This window comes from Athalia rosae, chromosome 1 (genome assembly GCF_917208135.1).
Source record: "Athalia rosae chromosome 1, iyAthRosa1.1, whole genome shotgun sequence".
NCBI lineage: Eukaryota > Metazoa > Arthropoda > Insecta > Hymenoptera > Athaliidae > Athalia > Athalia rosae.
The window spans coordinates 6,336,374-6,356,286 of record NC_064026.1 but is presented as its reverse complement, the minus strand read 5'-3'; the positions used below and the strand labels follow the sequence as shown (position 1 = coordinate 6,356,286).

At 44.2% G+C, this 19,913-nt stretch overlaps 1 protein-coding gene and 1 non-coding gene across 6 annotated transcripts; one reads left to right on the top strand and one right to left on the bottom strand.

Moving 5' to 3' along the window:
- The first annotated feature begins 1,383 nt into the window (after positions 1-1,383).
- Positions 1,384-9,224, top strand: LOC105689147 (E3 ubiquitin-protein ligase MARCHF2-like). 5 transcript variants are annotated; one of them, XM_048656064.1, is made up of 9 exons: positions 1,384-2,765; positions 2,857-3,069; positions 3,171-3,351; positions 3,888-4,062; positions 4,127-4,317; positions 4,386-4,805; positions 7,175-7,619; positions 7,725-7,974; positions 9,014-9,224. In XM_048656064.1, the coding sequence occupies exons 1-6, from the start codon at positions 2,705-2,707 to the stop codon at positions 4,633-4,635; spliced, it is 1,071 nt and encodes a 356-aa protein (XP_048512021.1). In that variant the 5' UTR covers positions 1,384-2,704; the 3' UTR covers positions 4,636-4,805; positions 7,175-7,619; positions 7,725-7,974; positions 9,014-9,224. The 5 variants fall into 5 exon arrangements, with proteins under 5 accessions (XP_048512021.1, XP_048512007.1, XP_048512024.1 ...); XM_048656050.1 differs by lacking the exon at positions 9,014-9,224 and adding an exon at positions 8,052-8,984; XM_048656067.1 differs by lacking the exons at positions 7,175-7,619; positions 9,014-9,224 and adding an exon at positions 8,052-8,982.
- A 1,042-nt stretch (positions 9,225-10,266) lies between these two features.
- Positions 10,267-10,338, bottom strand: Trnah-gug. Its single transcript has one exon. It is a non-coding gene; the product is annotated as a tRNA-His (tRNA).
- Positions 10,339-19,913: the final 9,575 nt, after the last annotated feature.

Here is a 19,913-nt window from a genome sequence, read left to right as displayed (position 1 = left end):
GTTTGTACCGGTGTTCTTCTTTTTCTCGAAATCTCGCAGCTCAGGAATAACTCCGCGATCTCCCGCGCAGCCTGCACCGTGACCGCCGGTATATTAACGTTAGTTTTGCAACCCGGGCGAGAAGAGCACGCGCAAAATGTCTCGAAGTAAAACGATGATGATGAACCCGCGTAATTAAATACAGGCGATGAGAGCAGACATTACTCAAGAGCGGTGTATATACATCTGTGTACATTTATACGCACGCGTGCCTCCCCCCCTGCCCCCGGACAACCGTGCCACATTCTATCGCGTGTACCGAAGGTTTTCACCCTCTACGCATCTCTTTATTTCTTCAAATTTTTCTTCTTCTATTTTTAAATGCGCAGAAAAAAGTTCGGGTCTCCTTAAAATCGTTTGAATATTTAAGTTGCTGGAGCTGCGGTAATTTTCAAATTTTTTTTTTTTTTTGACAGGGATTTCGATTTTTCGAGTTGAAAAGTGAGAAGACCGAGGATATTTCGAATTCGCGTTTCTGAAGTAAAATGAATGAAGTCGAAGTATAAATTTTCGATTTCGATCATCAATTTGGTTTTTGAACTTTATGATAAATAATTGAGCGATAAAAACTCTTACCGCAATGATGTTCAACGAGCGAAATCGAGTGACCGATCGATCGTCGAATTTGTGGCAAGAGCGAGTGAAATAATATTTGAGAATGGGTTGCGGTGGAGATATCGATCATGAATGAACCGGTTGGTTCATTCAGTTTGAACGTGACCCAGCGAGAGCGGGTTAGCCTTGGTCCATCTCGAACATCTTCTCTCTGGTCAAACTCATTCTATGACAAGTCGACGAGTCGTCGCAGTCATCTAAAGTCGCGGTTAGAACCCGCTTCTCGGAATCCCTCGTTTTCATTTAGAAACCGAGAAACACACCCCGATCACGTTCGTACGCACCGCGCCATCCAATCTTGGCCGGTTAGTCTGAACCGCGGATTTAAGTCGCTGTCAACTTAATTTTAATCTTAACGGTCGACCGAGCGTTGCACACCTCCTCGCCGAGGGAACGGATTAACATCGCTTGGCGGTGGTTCTCGCCGTGCCCCGTTGCTCTTCTACTACCGTACCACCGCGCTGATGCTCTGCCACCAGCTGTATAGTAAGATCTCTTCCAACTCTCGCTATTTTCGGAACGTTGCAGGTTTAATTAATCTTGAAAAACGTACGTTATACACTCGGTTAAAATGGCGACGACTCGAACCGCTAATTCACCCGGTGCAACGTACTACGCGACGCTCCCGCACCTGGCATAAATAGAACGACAAGAATCACCTGCGACGGGATAAAAGGAGAAAACGAATTTCTTGAAGAAAAAAAAACAAAAAAAAACCAACAAATAAACAAAACGACCGAGACTGAAAACAATCCAGAAGCGCGTATATAACAGAATTTCCAAAGAGATCCGAATATACGCGTACAATTTTTTTAGCGAGAGAATCGATGAGCCAGAGAATGGTAAAATGGGAGCGGAAACCGGCGGAGGGAAAAAAAATACCGGAAGAGGTGACCCGGGATTTTGAGATCTAATTCGTGACGCTTTGATGGTCGTACCTACTTAATTCTTCGGACGGTGTCCGGTCGGTGTTGTGTAGCCTGGTGTGCGGACTATAATTAAATGTGCATGCGATGCCGTTGCGGTTGGAGTGGACAAATTAATCCCGCGGGGTAAAAACGGACCGGAAACTATCCCCCCGAAATAAACCACCCCCGGATTGCGGAAATATTAAATGGGCTCCTGTACCGCCGCGTTGCAGCAACATCGTCGTAGCGTGCGAGTCGAGTCGAGTTTGATATTCGGTACCCCACCTAAGCAACGTGTAACGTATCTTTTCGACGTTCCTCACCGACTCTCCTGTCCCCGGATCTCGCGAACGCGATTACGTCAAAATCGCCCACCGCATTCGCAGAGGCAACGCCGCTTCTACAAAATTCCAAAATAAACTTTTGATTTAGAGTGACGGTCTGCCTCTCGACTAACGTCCGGTCGGCCGGACCCGTGTATGTATCGGCCAATTTGCGGCCGCATCGATCAAACCTTTTTACTTCCGCTTAGCTTTCGACTCGCCTCGCACTCTACGCTGAACTACTCGTTTGATACCGAACGTTAACCGAACCCGACGGTGTCTCCGGCATCCTCTAGGAAAAACCGTGCGAATGCGAAGCATCTTCTTTTTTTCCGTCTACTTTCTTTCTCTCTTTTTTCGACTGAAAAAAAAAAAAAAAACGGACCAACCGCGATCCTCTTTCGGGTGTTTACAGCGACGAGACTATAGTATACTCATCTCAAAAAGGTGTGAAAAAGATTCATGTACGCGAAAGTGATCGCGCATCTGGTAGCGAGTGAAGTATGCGTCAGCTGTTGGCCTTTTTATATTTCTCTTCGTGCGTACTTTTTTCTTTTTTTTTTTCTTTCTTTTTTCTTTTTTTTTTTTTTACGAATTATCTATTTTTTTCAATACCTTTTTTTTGTCTCGGGAAAAACAAGGAGCCGACAACTTCAGACGTCGGGGGAATTATTTCGGTACTAAATTTGAAAGACTAACCGTTTTCCGGCTGGATAAATTAATAGTGCGGCGAAAAACAATATATATACCGTAATTTCGATAAGTAATTTCATCCGGGTGGATCGGAAAAATGTTTTTAGATATCGGTAGAATAATTTGATGTCCAACGTCGGTGAGGAGATCGATGAAAATGAAACGATTACCCTGCGGGAAGACGGAGGTTAAGAATTTTTTTTCCAAACAAATGTTTACCTTTTTTTTTTCTTTCTTTCAAATTCGGTCGTTGCAATAATTTTATACCGACGCTGCAGAAAGAGACGCGCCTCCTTCTTCCAATACTCATCTGTCCGGCGGAAGAGAAGACTCGCTAAGATTAGAACGTCGAAATATATCTTCGGCGAAGTCGCAAAATCATGATTTTCCTTGGACAGCTACCGACGCTCCCAGAGATCTGGAAAATTCGTCTAAAATGCAATCGAGAAAATACCTGAATAAATCGCGTGAAAGAAAACAGGAGGAGGATGGTGATTTCAGTGACGTGGAATTTATTCGAAAGTCACTCTTCACTTCCTTCGATATTCACGTATCTCTTTTTTTCCTCCCTTTTTTTTCCCCCCTTCCAAAGATATTTCCTCGGGCAGTTCGTTCGGCGATATCTGCAGAATTTGCCACATGGGAGGTTTCCCTCCTCTATCGGATCCCCAGCCGATGTGGGAGTGGCAAAGTCAGACAGTTCGTCGAGTGTCCAGTGAAATTTCCACCCTTTCCTCCTACGCTCATTTAGGACCATTGATCTCCGCTTGCAAGTAAGAAATTTTCAAAGCTGAACGAAACGCGTGCGAAGGAAAACAAAAAGAATACAACTAGGGGGGTAGAAAAGTCATCAGTCGCGGTTTTTCCGTTGGTTTTTGTATCGGGTGGTTGAGGTAAAAGAATAAAACAAAAAAAAAAAGAAAATTTGAAAAAAGAGACTAAAATGGAAAGAACAAAAATATCCGAAGAGAAAAACCGCTTAGCTACTTATACTCGAGGTTTTGGTATATATACGCGTAGGTGGGGCAAGATATTCGAAGACATCAGATAACTAAAAATATATGTAGAACCCGCTCGTTTTCGATGGGTCGCAAAGATAAGGTGTCAAAGATCGGTAACACGTGTCGCGTAATACCCCGAAGTGGAAAAACGGGACGGGACTGGCTGCAATCTCCCTTCCGAACTTCTTCCTGTTTTTTTCTCCTGTTCATTTTGTTTGTTTTTTTCTCGTCTTTGCTCTCTCCTACCTCCTCTCCGGAAGATGAAAACTCTTACCCTTTCGCTATCGCCATTATCTCCCTTCGTCCAGATGCCGCGGCTCCGTCGCCCTCGTGCACGCCGAATGTCTCGAACGCTGGTTAACGGAATCCGGACACTCGAGGTGCGAACTTTGCGGGCATAAATACGCCACGAAGAGGGTGCCGAGGCACGGTATCATCGCCAGCGTTAAAATATGGTTCGATACGGTAATCGCCACGCGTCAGGTGAGCGATTATTCCTAACCGATGAGACGATAACGCGGATTACGCTAGATTGTGCAATTTACAGATGATACTGGACACGCTGTATTTATTGGTAACGACGCCGTTGGCCTTGTTCTCGTGCTACGTTTGCGCACTGGCTTTGAGGGTGCTTTTGGAAAGTGGTTTCTACGAGATACCTTGGACGATAATCGCCATGCTGCCGACTTGTACCCTGACTTTGATCGCGTATTGGGGTTGGCTCATCACCCTCGGCAGGTAAGCCACCACGGGGTACCGGAGGGAAATACGTACGCGGTTCTTACATCCGATATTTCACGATTCAGACTCCACTCGCGACGGTGGCGCAGGTTTTGGCGTAACAATTTCGTCGTACGTCTTCTACCGGACAACGCCCTTGAACAACCGGAGCGATCGAACAACGCGACCGGGTTCTCCCCTTCGTTGGCTGGACCGTCGCCGATTTCCAACGTCGTTAATCTGCTCGACAACGGAACTCTGAATTCCGCGAGGGAAAATCGAGATCCGTATCCTCGCGAGCCGGACGCAGGAGCATCCGAAAATCGCGCGATCTGATTAGCGAGGCTCCGATTGGATGAGAAAGAGAAAAAAGGACATCTTCGATTCGATTAAATCGCTGGCGTATTTGAATGAACAAGCGAAGTAATCGGCCCACGCGATTACCGGCTGAGTTCGGAACTTTTTTGTAGGACAAGCGAGAGAAGGGAAGGAGGCTGAGGACCGAGGTACGCTAACCAGTTCACTAGGTGAACCACCTGATCTCTTTCTTATTTTATTTTTTATTCCTCGTTCACGACGCGCGACTCTTTCAAAGCCGAATTATCCACTTTTACTTTCACCGGATGGAGTCTGGTTCCTACGAACCGTTTGAGGTTTGTTCTCGTATTCCCTTTTCGGTCATCGCTTGTGGAATTTAAGCGCACGTTGTACACTAGCCGCAATTATTTATACCGCCTTCTCCGGCGATGTCGTGGGCAGTATATGATTTGCATTTTGTTCATTTCTTCATCTCTCTTTATTTACCAACCTCATCGATCATCGGCTACGATTTCCAATTATCCGCAAACGGATCATCCGAGGGCGTGTCGGATCGACCGGCACGCGAACTTGGATTTGAAAAATTGTGCGGCCGTGAAAAAAAAAAACAGAAGAAGGGTCGGCGGTAATCGTCGATTTTTACCGGTCGAAGACGCGGGAAGCGCGTCGAAAATTCCGTCGTATGATAATTCTTCGTTTTTGTATAATTTACGACTCGGAGCACGCGGTTGTCCGAAGAGAGTCGGGATTCATTCTGTATTATATCGCGCGGGGTCTCGACTCCCGAAGCTCTCCGGCAGTAGGTATAGCGTAGAGGCGTGTAAGTGTCTGTCAACGATCGTTGGATTTATATCCGCGTTAAGAAAACACGCGATTTAAGAGTAAGAGTCCCAGGAATAAACCGCGCGCCCTGTTGCCTCGCCGCTACGTTGCTACTTTTGCCCGCATACCTACCGTACGTACTGCGAAGGCATACTATACTCGCTTCTCGCAATTGTATAAACCGCGAGCTCACGGGGCTCTCCGCGGTTCTCGCGTGTTCAGCAAAAGACGTATTTTACCATTCGCCATTCACCGAGCCCGATATCGTGGGCGCGGATCTCCGACGATCCGATCTCAATATCCTCGTCCGACTGTAGCCGATGGGGACGCCGATCCCCCTGCGATTATACGAGATAAATGGCTCTTAATGTCATTTAATTTACCTGAAAGATTTACGCTACCGGTGTACATTTTTTAAACTCACCGTTCGCCAAACCCTGACAACGAAATCCATCGCTCTGCGACGAGTTTCCCAAACTCCGGTGAATTTTTTCCGCCGACTGCGGATCGGAGGAGATTCCACCGAAACAAGGACCCGATTCCAAGGAAGGATAATCCGTGCCCCGATTTCGTTTCCGATCGTAAATAACGAGCGTTAAACGCCGGTTGAATTTGAATATCTAAATAATAAGAAGAGGAGGGTCCTCCGGAGGTTCACCATTTTTGGACGCGGGTCAATAAAGTCAAAGATTACCCACACAGTGGGTAGGTCGATGAAAAAAAAAAGAGGAAACATATTTCCTTACGGACTTTCTTCCATAAAGTATAATATACGATAATAATAAATAAAATCTCCGCTATCGCGTAAGCGGGGTATAGAAAGTTTTTGAGCTGACAATGAGTTAACAAAATATTCCTGGACGACATTTTCGGGTTCGGTAAAAAAGGGAAGTGAGTTTAGTCGCGGGTCGTTCGAACCGGGTGGTCCCGCGCATGATAATGGGGCCGCCCAGAGAACTAGGTACGGCTCCGGTTAGCCAGCTACTACTCGGGTAAAATTGTCGTAGAAATTGTTTTCATACCCCGCGAGCGCGGCGAGGGGTGGTTAGAAATATTTAACTCCGTTAAGCTCGCGTATCGTGGGATTTTACGTCGAGGTAAAAAGATTTACGATCGCCTTCGAATATCCCATAAAAATAATAATTGTTTGATTTACCGTTTCGGAAGGGTTAATTTTGCGCTTTTCCAAACACATGTACTTATTAAAATACGGAGGCATACCCGACGCGCGTACGTCGTTATTTTCGTTGGGCGGGTTCACCCCGTATCCTATACCTATACAGCGATAGGTATAAAAGCCGGAGGAAAAAGACAAGGAGAAGAAGGAGATATGCTCCGAGAGTAGAGAGGGTTACGGGCATTTCCTATAGAAAAACTGTCTATTTTTGAGAACATTCACATCTCCGCATCTTCTCATCTCCTCATCGTCTCATCGTTCCATCGTGTCTCGCCCTCTCGCGACATCGCGGACCCGGGTAGAGAGAATCGTCTGAAGAGCGCGTATGAGGATACCGGCATCGTTTCCGTTTTCATCTCGCATAGTGTTATTTTTAATTGCCTAGGAAAAATAAAATGCCCCTCTAAAATTGAGAAAAACAAAAACAAAACGATGATAAAAAAAAAGGAAACAGTAAAGGCCTTGTTTTCATCGCTGCAGCGTCTTTATAATATATTAACTTCCGGACGAAGTTACTTCCTTTTCAAAAATTTTACTTTCTCGATACTTTTCGTGAAGACGTTCCACGTCGGCCGCAGCTACGGCGGCTCGTTCAATGGGATAGGAGAAGAAGCAACGAAAAAAGGAGGAAGCGCGTCGTCCGTTTCGCGGTTCGTTTAAATAGCGGAAAAATCTCCAAGTTTATCGAGCGCCGGTCTCCGGAATAGAAGTTCGTCGTGCGTTCTAAGTATAAGGCAGGGATCCCGAGGGGCGGAGGTGATAGAAAAAAAGATGAATAAGAAAAAATGAGGATATAAAAAAGAGCGAAAAACTGAAGAGCGCTGATTTTTTTTCTCCGAAACTCTGTTTGACAGTAAGCGTCAAAAAATCGGTATAGATAAAGATGCTGATAGACGTAGAGAATTCACAATAAACGTGGAAGAACCTATAACTATAGGAAAGAACGAAAGAGATTCGGAGGAAGGAATGAATCTTTTACGCACCATCTACACAAATGTATCCGGTTAGTTCTAGAGACCGTAGGATGCGAGTTTGTTCCTTCGCTCGACGTTCGGCGAGCTATTTAAAAATATTGGCATTCCGTAAAAGCCCGCTTTTCTTCCCACAGGAAATAATACGGACGTATCTTTTATTCGACGAAGATGACAAAAAAAAATTAACGCTGTCCCCGATTCGGATCAACTTCCGGTTTCGTTGCGGAAGACAATCGGGTTGCACACGTTTATCGCGTGCGAAAAATTGTGGAAAAGAATTTCAACGAGAGAGCGATTCCGGCGAGTCGAAGCTTCGATCGGTGGGGGTGAGGTTCCGATTGGAGAAATAAAAATAATGTCAAAAAAGGCGCGATATGAGGGCAGGTAATTTAATGGTTACGCGTTAACCGGTCGTTCGCGGTATGGGTTTTCATAATAATAATAATAAGTTTATTCTTCAGCACCGCATAAAATATTGCCAATTATAATACGAGGTCTATCCGAGTTGCCAAAATTTATTGTAGATGATAAAGGTATCTGCATACCTATACTGCATGGAACACTAAACCAGCTTAACAAGCCGCCGTTGTATATACCGGACACGCAACCCAATAAATTGGCAATTCTGGTCCAGCGCCAATCTCCAAATCCCAGTTTTAAAACCCCAATTTACTATTCAAGATTTAAAAGCCACACGATCATCGATTCTTTAATCAACTAACGACGCGCCGCAATTACCCGACGGGGCGGTCCTCGGCGAGGACTCTTCCGAGTCACTCCGAAATGGGCATTAATTTTTTCTTCTTCTTCCACGGTTACCGTAAAGTCGGAGAATCCTTTTTTTTTGGCTTTCCTCAGCCTTACCTCGCTGCAAATCGCGATGAGATTTCAGACACGTATCCACACGTATCACGGGTCCATCTTTGAAGATGTATTGGTGAGGAGATAAGTACTTCAAAAATAAGTATTAAAGCAAGTAAGTTTAACCCCCGTCCCCGCGGCAGCTGGGGGTTAATTTATATGTTTTTCGTCGGCAAAGACAGGTCCAACTTTCGTAGAAGTGAGTCGAGAACGCCAAACCTTCTCTTTCCTCCGACCGAAAGCACTTTAAAAATAACACCTCTTATGGACGACGTCGCACGATTTAAGTTAACGATAAGAAAAATTAGACCATTTTCCAACGTATAACGCGCTAACCGTGGATCCCTTTATAAAACTCCGGAGTACAAGGCATAACGTGTTTCCATTTTATCTCTCAACTCGTTAGAGTTAGAGGTCGATTTACCAAATTTATCATCAAACGAATACCACCCACGAATTCGATATACGCCCTCTGTAAAAATCGATCTCCCTCTACGGCGGACGAGAAAATCTCGAAATAAGAAATGGGCCCTGAAAAATATTCTTTTCGAATTTTTTTCAGGATTTTCATGTCCTCACCCAGGAACAAGCAGACGTTTCGGTTGTACCACCTTCGGTCTTTAATTTCCTGCGCTCAGCGTCGCGACGCGCGGCGTAAATCAGCGGGCGCGGGCGTCGTTCTTCACACGTATACGCCGTACGGAGCGGCGACGCGCCTCGAGTTGTGTAAAGCCTCGCGACGAAGAGGATAAAAAGAAGAAGAAAAGGATGAGGAGGAGGAGGATGAGGAGGAGGAGGAGGAGGAAGGGGAGGGAATGCGGGATATTAGTCCCTGGGGATGTAGCGTGGATACCAAACATTCCCTGGTGGTTATCGGGCGCGATAAAACCTGGACTTAAAAATCGAAGGATCGGGTGTACCAGAGGAACTTGGAACTCCTAATGAATTTATGCGCCTCTCCCGTTATCTACGAGCCCGGTAATAGTCAATTTGTTCGTCGACTATTCCCTGCTGCGGGGCTGTTGGCGAGCTCGAAACGCTATTAGAGAATCCCTTGGCATCCCGCGCCAACCACCACCACCTCGACGCCCCCCGAATTCTTTTTCAACGCTTCGGAAACAAATATTGGTTTTAAATTAGATTTATACCTTCCGCTCGGTACGTTATAACCTGACCTAAGCTCGTGCAGGTGCGATGTTTCGCTTTAGTACGACCCGACGTAATAATCGATGCGACGTCGACGTCGACTGACTTGGAGAGGAATAAAAAAAAAAAAAAAATTCAGAAATTTCAAAATGTGGTTATTTTCGAATAAAAAAAATGGCCGCGTTCAAGTAAATTTAGCGAATTTATTTCCATCCACCGCGCAGTCGATTCGTCGTATCTGCTTTCGACCGTCGATCGTCGAATTCGCGAAAAGATGCGCTGTAATTCATCGATTCAGTTTTACGCCCTGCAGTTACGGAGTCTAAAAGCGAATCTTATTGTCTTTGCCGTGATCCGGACACGGTGCAGATGCTCGTTCGCGCCCCGTGTCCAGTAAACGAACGAGAATTTATTGCCAATTCAACAACTTCGGTATTTCCATTTTTTTTCGGTGCGGAATAAGTTGCAATCGATGCGATTTAACGTCGCGGAAAACCGACTCCATCTTAAATTCCGATCCTCTTCAACCTTTCCTCATCCCATGCGGCGATCGACGCGTGAAAAACTGTGGGAAAAACTTCCAGCCGAACCCCGCGCAAAATTCGAATCCAGATGAGACGGTTGCAAAATATGAATCTCTGCTGTGACAATGCGATTGGATTGACGCATTGCTGTGACCAGGATTCGAACCTGGGTTACTACGGCCACAACGTAGGGTCCTCACCACTAGACGATCACAGCTATCAGAGTAGGTGTAAACGATACTTTCATCTCGAGAGTTCGGTCCAGATCTCGTTCTCCTTGTTCGCCGATCCGTGACGTTCGTTTTCAAGCCGCGTACAATACGCCGGAGGTGGGGTAAAGCGACGTGAAATACAACCGAACAAATCTCTCCGAGCAAGACGTACCTCGTTGATAATGGCCGTAAATCTGGGGGATGATTAACCCCGGGAATTCCAATACATCAGTTTTAGTATTTACACAGCCATTTCGCACACACGCCGCGGGTTTTTACTCGGCGAGCCATCGTACGAGCACCGTAAGGTAGTTACAGGGGTGCGAAGATTTGTTTTCGAAAAAAAAAAGTTAAGAAATAATGAAAAAAAATGATGGAACCCCGCCAAAACCAATACGTACTCCCCACGGTCTGTACGAGACACTAGATTACTAACGGCAGATCATTGCTAAGAAAACATGTTTTTGTTGGCAGCTAAAGGTAAAAATAAGTTTCAGATATACGGCAAGTCCCTCATAATATACAGAGTTACCGGTTTTCATTTTTTGTCATTTTTTTCGAAAAATGGTTCCACGATTTTATCGAATGATTTTGAAAAAACAATCGCCAAAATCGCTTCTCCGCACGAAATTTCAAAGTCCAGCTCGGAACACGCGGACAACACGTCGTAGAGGTTCGTACCGCGAGGAACGTCCAGAATATTGTTTACTTTGGACGTCGACTGTGGGAGGCTCGAGGTGCGTGTTGGATGTTTGGATTTTACAGCCAAACAAATTAAGCCGCTGACAGATTGATCGATGTGCAATTAATTGACGATAATTAGTTCCCCGGTGGTTTTCGGCTAAGTTTTCGCACTCTTTGTGTCTCTTTTCGTCGTTTTTTTTTTTTTCGCTACCATCCGCGTTTATCTTCTTCCTGGGGTTAGGATTGATACGAGATTACACAATCTGGGACACGCGTCGAGATAAATTCGTGCGATGGGCAAAAAAAAAAATTATCTCTCCAAATATTTGGCATCCATAATTCCCCGACGTCGGACATAATTTGATACGCAACACTCTTAAATAAAATACTCCGCAAATAAGCCCGTTGAAATATTGATCTTTGCACGCTTTGCTCCATTTTTCTCCCTCTACAGGCTTCTTCTTTTTCGTTCCCTTCGTTTTTTTCTTTTGCTCCTACATTGCGCCGCTTTGTTATCTCGTCTCTGACGAGGGTAGACTTTGGATCAGTTATAGTTTCTTCTCTCCTCGTCCCGAATCTGTCGCAGATATTGAAGGAAAAGAAAGGAGAAAAAAAGAAATAGTCTTCTGGCAGATATGCTTAAATACATCTCGCACGTGGCGTGGTGCAGTTTGTTAAAATATTGATCTTTTCACATTTCGTTGAATTATTTTCTTTCGTTTTTCCGTCCATTATCTCGATACCACGTTTGATGTATCACTCACAACTGATTACTAACGCGTTATTGACATTGGCCCGAACCGACTAAAACCGCGTGTGCAATTGCGGTGCAAAAATATATATCTTGATTGTTCGATGAAATTCGCATCCCGAATTGTCTGACGAATCGAAATTTCAACCCCGTCGCGTTTATTGCTTTTTTAAAAGATGCCATTTCCGTTATGCAGATTTTGCTTCCGCTCGAACACGGAAATAATATGTACGTATAATGAGGTGCGAGTCGGGCTTTGAAGGGTTGTTCATTTTTTTCCTCTTTTTCTCGCCAGTTTCTCCGTTCTCTTTTTTTGCAGGTAACGTTTCGCCCGTTCGTTTCTACGAAACTTTGGTATTTCCGACTTCCTGGCCGCTATATTAGCCGCGAGCTATTTCCTCGAGTAACTTCCGTTATATCTTCATCGGGGCAGCACCGTGCGGCGTATTACTCGACAAGCAATTAGCAGTAACACAGTGTACACAGAGGGTCGTTTACGACCTACGCTAACATTAGATTCTGACTTTGTTCGCTCGATTTCTCGATTGCTCGTAACTCGGTAGCCGTGTATAACGTGGTTGAGAACTCCGTCTATTACCGCTTCCGGTATAATCAGTGGGAATCGTAATCGAGGGTTCGACGACCCCCGGAGGGAAAGGGGATCAAATTATACGGATTCAATTGTTTCGTGAAAAGTCCAGTAACTCGTATGGAATTGATGTAAATTTTCGTCGGAATGAAAAGAAAAGAAAGGCAAACGTTCTCGACGCTCAACGCTCCGGGCCTCACACGAAGATTATTAAACAATTTAGGACGAGAGAAATAAAATGAAAAGCAGCGCCTATTTCGGGTTCGTTAAAATTGCCGCGGGCCAATTCTTATCTCCCTTTGCTTCTATGTTCGGCTGTTGAAATATACAGCGGGGAGCAGATATCTCGTGGGGAAACGGTAACAAGTTCTGTATAACGATCGCAAAAAGCGAATATCAACCTCGCGGTTTTTATAACCTCTGCCTCGTTAAAAAACCACTCTGTTAATCTATCCAGTTTCACCTGAACGGAGATACGACAGCCCTTTGAATATTCTGCTTGTGTTGCGGAGGGATATCTTAATATAAAAAGGTTTCTTCTTCGGCCCGCTCAACCACCCAAGGCGGTGCAAGTTTCTTGCCCCCGGACGAGAGAGAGTCCCCGACGCTACGAGTAGGAGCCAGACAATTTACGCGCTTCCACATTTTCTCCTTTTATTTCCTCACCCTTTTTTTTTCTCTACCACCGAAACTTCTCAACGACGGAGATCCATTTCAGTCGCAACAACAATGGGACCGCGTTCGATCGCTGCAGCTTCGAAAAAAATTGTATCGATAAAATCTCGCGCGCGATATCAATATCCTCCTCTCACCCGTACGAGTCTCGCGCGCGTTTCTCATCCCATAAATTTCTCACACACTTCCGCGGCGCATAGTTATAAATCAAGCGAAGCGCATAATAGGTACATACGTACGGTATAATACTGAAGTTGTCGATGCATAATATGCGTAGGTATATGAGATTCGAACCTACTTGTTCTACGTAACAACATACGTTCGCTGGGAGTGGCGCACCCTTTCTCTCCTATCCGCATCGCCCGTAAGTGCGTAAAAATCTTTCTACCCGCAACTTCCAACCTTCGTACGTCGTACAACGTAAAACGAACGCGTCCGCGAAACGGTGTGAAAATAAAAACATTACTACGACGACGGTATAACCCGAAGCTCCGTCTACACCGCTAATTATATTCGGTGATAAAGATTTTATACGTGTACTTTTAGGCTTTTATCGGCGATTCCAACACCTCGAGGGAATGAAACAACTTGTTCGAACGCTTCCACGTGTGAATTCAGGTGACAACGAATTCAAATTGTTCGCCGAAACGACTCGATATGTGGGATTGAAAAACGGAAATACATATATAATTGAGACGTTATACGTGGTTTTTTTTTGTTTGTTTTTTTTTTTTTTTTTCTGATACGGTGTTCGCCGTACGGTTGCACGTACTCGGTGTGAAGATGCTTAAAGAAATGCAGACGTGAGCGTGTCGCGGTAGCTGCGACCAAGTTATGACAAGGGTTGCCCAGAAATAGCTGGTTTACAGGAATATACGCTTGCGGCTGGTAGGTAGCTGCAGCCGCGCTAAAGGCCGACGTTATAATTCCCTCGTGTACGTGCGGTACGTACATAACGCGTGTTCTTTTCGGAATTATGTAGAGATCGTGTCGGAAAACCGTATCGATTCCCCGAGAATAATAACAAAATTTTAAATATCAACGTTCCCCTTATATTTATTTAGCTAAAAATTTCGCCACCTTATTAACGCGGCATCTGGATCTGCAGCGATGCGATATTATAAATTCAAGGATGCGGCGGTGTTGGGATAATTTCGGCGGCCGATGAAATCTTCATTTTAACAACAACAGAGTTTCATACGTATACCCGGTCTGCTCACAGAAACCAACGAAACTAACCCCCCCGCACACTCCTCGGAGTGGTAATTTTATGAGAACCAGTTTGTTTTTGTGATTTAGGATGAGGGAGTTGTATTACATTTGTTCAGTCTTGTAACGAGGTGACGGCTTACCCGAGATATGACCAGCCAAAGACGTTTATTAGTTCCTAACTTCACGCTCTCAACGAATCTATGACCACTTTGAATTATAACCCCCATAGCTTTCCCCACCTCGAAAACTTTCGTTTCACCGTACGGTGAAGAACGTCCTACGCGGGATAACTGATCGTCGTTAACCTTTGCACCCTCCTTTCGCCCCTCCTATTTATACTATTTTACCTCGTCGACGTGAATCTGTTGAAAAAAAATCTCAAGCAGATAAATCCTGCGAATACAGAAAGAGGAAAGATAAAACCGAATAAAATCGGGATGAATATTAAAATTTACGTATACCTATTTATCATCAATTATTGTCTCGTTCGCCATATTTGTAACTGTACATAATCAACGTCGAGCGAATATTTTCAACACGTCGGTTGTAAATTGAGCAATTTACAGGTTGTTCCGTAAAATTTACATACCCAACCGACTTTAAGACCGAATTAACTTTGTCGTGAGGAGAAAAAAAAGAAACAAAATAGCGATGAAATTTGCGCCGATCCGGAGCATGGTCGTTGAGTTGGTAATTTCCAAGTCAATCGCAGGACGAAACTTTATGCAGTAAATTAACATGTAGATGAAGTACAATAAATTGTAGACATTAAAACGGAGTCGGCCCCGTACGTGATATGCGTAATTAAAAGTAGAGGTCGTGTACTTCACGCTTTCGAACAACAACGGAGGATTGAAGAAAAACGCAGGAGCTGACGCTGGCGTTGGAAAAGTTACACGGAATTTAGAATTCACTGTAACGCAGATGCATTAGCGAACAGGTGCCGCGTTGAAAAGCGGCAGTAACTCAAAAGGATCGCGTGCTCCGTATCAGGATAAGATTACCGAGTGAACTTATTTTTCGAAGGCAACTTTCAGACCGCCGAGCAGGGGGTCCAAAAATCTATTGCAACCCCCTTCGATAATTATGTTCTACATAAATTGTATAAATCAAAATTTCATGGGCGTAAAAGAAAAAAAAAAAAAAGAAAAAAATTCAACGGCATTGCAACGAACACCCCAACGTTCGCGTGTTCGTTATTCGTGAAGAGTTAATTTTTACCGTTCGATTTTTACTTCGATTTGATTAATTTTTTTTTTTAGCATCACTTCGTACAACATCAATTAGAGGTATACATATAATCGATCGATGTTGTTATTTTGTTTCTGCGACGGATCTCGGTGACGAAGACAAATTAACGAAGGAGTCGGCGGCAGCTGCCTTACCCCGCGATAACCGGTTATCGTTGTACATTATTCGTGTCTAATTTGTCCGCGCTCAATCAATTAATATACTCGGTAGTAATTACGCTATAATTAGTCCGTAAGCTCGCTCTTTTCTGTTGAGATAATTAACCGATTCCTGCTCATAATCCCTCCGGGTGTACAAGGTCGGATCGGAGTTCCTCGCGACCGAATTCACGCCGAAGGATTTCAAAGATGGAAATTTACGGGTCGTAATGTCGGTGGTTCGAGTCGCTAATTAGGCGTTCTTCATTCCTTTATCACTCTCACAAGGTGCACGACGCTGACGAAGCAAAAGTGGGACCTACACGTTGTATTTTGATACGAGGAATGAATTTTGGAAAAAAATTAATGAAATTCGCGATCGCTCGATCCCCGAGGAGGGTCGCGTGGAACGGATAATCCCGAAGTTCCCTCGATTCTCGTTGCAATTAATCGACGCTCGAATTTCGAAACGATCGTTTTTCACAAAGGTAGAAATAGGAGAGTTCCACGAGCTCGATACAGTTCGTGTACAAGTTCGAGTTCAGTAGTATCCAAAAATACGACTCATAAGCTTTGGAATATGAGACCAGAAGTAACGTATAAAGGTATATGGGGGGGATCGCGGGCATCTGGCGCTCAACGAAATATAATAACAGCTAACCAGAAAACGCACGTTGCGCGGCGATGAGTAAAAATTCTGAACAAACTCGAAGCGAGAGGCAAAGCAAATCCGTGCACCACCACCAAGTATATATCGGCGTAGACCAATAAACGATATGGGTTATTACATAAAACAGGCACCACGAAAAAAATTATTCCTCCTCTCTCTCTCTCTCTCTCTCCCTCTCTCCTCCTCCTCATCTCCGAATAACTGAGCTGTCCAATATCCGCACCAGATTCGAAAAGAATTCCAATTTCCACGCACACCGCGAGCTCGACCCTTGATTCAAAATTTTCCTAGACAAAAAGTCTCCCCATTATATTTTGATTATTAAATCGCAGCGTATAACCAGACCACTGGGGGTTTGTGTATGTTTTTCGTTGTATGCAGTTTGCTCGAACTGCTCTACGAATGTTGGAGGCCACGTGCGCGCCGTTGACACGTGCACCGTAAACAATGAAAGCAGAATAGGAGCGAGGACTGCATCGGGCTGCGCTTGTAAAATTTAACACCAGCCGATCCGGAGCTGCGTGTGTGATACGCGAGTACACGAGGCACGCGTGACCTCCGACCCCCGATGGATATCCAACTACCACGGTGCCCGTGCACACGTGTCTAACACGCGTGACCCTGTCTCCCCTGTAGTCGCGCGATTCACTCCAACCCTACCCTATGTGCGGTGAAAAAAAAAAAAATAAGACGAGTCGACGCGGATGAATAAATTAATCGATCATTGATTCGTTGAACGAATTCGACGGTCGTATATGAGATAAACTTTTATAAATGATTACGATGTGTGCGATAAATCAAAGAATGACGTTCGTCTACGTGTTATGTTTACAAGTCCAAAATCTCCGCATAAGAAATTATCCGACGATCCGCGATTGTGGCGATCTCTTCTTCCCTCGCTATTGAGACGCGAATATTAATTTTTTAACCGAGAGACAGAAAAGGCCCGCGTGACGTACGAAATTGATTTTATCTTATTCGTTAATTCACACCCAACTCACATATCATTCAACGGCGAGAAGAATATATCAAACAAACAACAACTCTCTAATTTTGTAACATCTTTTTTTTTTTTTTTGCCATTTTATTCTTTATCTGTAATCGAGAAAAAATTTGACGATTGATTCGTTCCTTCGACGTGTCAGAAATGAACGTCACATAAAGTTGTTCTTTTCCTCGCCCATTTCTCTGTCGTTATCATTATTATTTTTATCGATGATTATTTTTTTGGTTTTTTTCATTTTCATCTTCATTTTTTCCACGTGACTATTGATCGCACCGGAAGTGTCGGGTGGAATTAATACTCGTGAGTGGCGTGTAGGCCTGCAGTTGTCCTTATAAATCAATGACTAGGATATTATAAGTAGGTATATTGCAGCATCACCTACGCAAGATGGGGAGTCTATTACGTAACTCGTGTATAGGTATATAAACGTACGTACATCTGTGTATGTAATTTACATGATATGATACGCATGTTATTCGATTACATAGATTTAAAGATTATAATATACGTTCGTCGTCGCGTGTTCGCATTTTCTCCGAACGGGCCGAACGACGCGACGGTAGAGAAGAAGATGGACGAAGGAAAAAAAAAGCGAAGAAAGAAATAGAAAATAAATTTATTTAGAACACGATAAAAATTAGTTGAAAATTTAGATATTTAGATTTATATATATATGTTATATTTATGAACGCGGCGAGTCTTTATTACCGGGACGACAACCTTCGAGCTCGTAGGTTTTTTTACACCGGTGATTTTGGGCCACTATTAGACGGAATTCAGGATATTAATCACTTTCCTGAATTCTACTAAAAGTATAGTTCGCCCCCTACGCGCACCTAGAAATAAATCTCTTCCGGTTGATAGAGAGCCCCGCGCGTTCCTTGTCTCCGCTCTCAGCGGAGACGTAACAGATTTTTCAATTTCCCACGTAATCCGTAAAAAACCGAGAACAGAAATTAATGAAATTCAACGAAATAAAACGAAACGCGATAAAACCGAGGAGATTACGGACGCGAAAAAAAAAAAAAAATCGACGCACCGTTTCATCCATTCGCCGATACGACGACAACGAACGCGCGAAACTAACGGGCGAAAATGAAACGAAATCAAAAGAATTCGAGCGAGCGACTCGAGTTCGAGTAAACGAAGCCATAAGTCCCGTTCCCCTCGCGAATTATTAAACCTTTGAAGCGCTCGGCGCGCGGTTCAATTCATTAAATTAGTCGCGGCGTTTTTAAAATGCGCCGGAGCTTTGACACCGTTGAAAAGAAACCGAAGAAATCGAGAATAAGAAAGGGGAGAGAAAAAAAAAAGTGCCGTTCCGAAGACATCGCTCGTTACACTACATCACACGGATTGAAACGATCGTGCACGCAACTTTTTTGCACTCGCGTACATATATATAATATATCTATATAAATGTAATTCGTACATTATACCGTTTTTTTTAATATACACGGAGTCTAACCGCGCAACAGAACGTCGCGGTGATCCCAGTTTGCGAAGGGTCAACGACTCTTCCCTCGTAATAATTCTCGCAACGTACTTCGTAGGATCGAAGTGCCTAAGCTATCGTCGTATCGCGATGGAATACGTACGCTATTCTAGGTCTCGGCGATGTAACATTATAGATATCAGTATGTTACCGCTGTCGTCGCCGTGTATCACGACGCTATGCATCCCATGTACGTACGTTACGTACGTTAAATGGCAATCAGGGTAATGCAGTCGTTGTACGTACGTAAGTAGTCCTCGTCTAGTTCTCGTCACATCTAACTGTTCCTAATGCTCCAATCTTACTCAAATTAACCGCGTTCGTACGATTGATGGTTCCTAGATATTTACGCCTGTGTCCAGCCGACCTAGCTTAATAGCTGCAATCAGACCTCAATTTACAATTATCGTCGTCATAATCGCCCTCGTTTCTCTTGATTTATTCGTACTTTGCTTTTATATCTCTCCCTCTCTATTTCTCGTGGGGGATGAAAATTCGGAAGACTACGCCACGTGCGTCGGAATGAAATCTTGGCAGTTTTTATTTTTTTTTTTTTGCTTTCTCCTTTCTTCTTCTTTACGTCATCGGCATTGTGCATCGTAGTGGTCAACGTCGCGACTGTACCTACGTACTTCCGATCGCGGCAGCGTCGATTGCCGACGGAATTTAAAATCGATCATTGTCATCGTCGTTATTTTTATAACGGTTCACAGAGAAAGCTAATCGAGAACCCACGACTTACGGTGTGCGGTAATTAATACGAAGACGATCGAACTGTTGATTATGTTCCACCGCGGAAAAATTCTTCCAGCGGATTCGCGTCGCATGGAAAGAATAGACGCAAAAAGGACAACGAATTTTCGATAATTCCCAAAATGAATTGCCCTTCTTTCTTCTAACGCGACTCGCGGCTGAGCATAGGGAGAAGAAATTAAACGGTTACGACTTAGGTGCCGATAAAAATTCAACCGGTGCGATGCGATAGATTTGATCGGTATACCAATCGAAGACACACGCGAGGCGTAGTCGACGGATAACGCGTGTACAACGCGGTGTAGATGTCATTATTAACGTTCACAGCTATATAAGCTTAGCTTACAGTAGCGGACG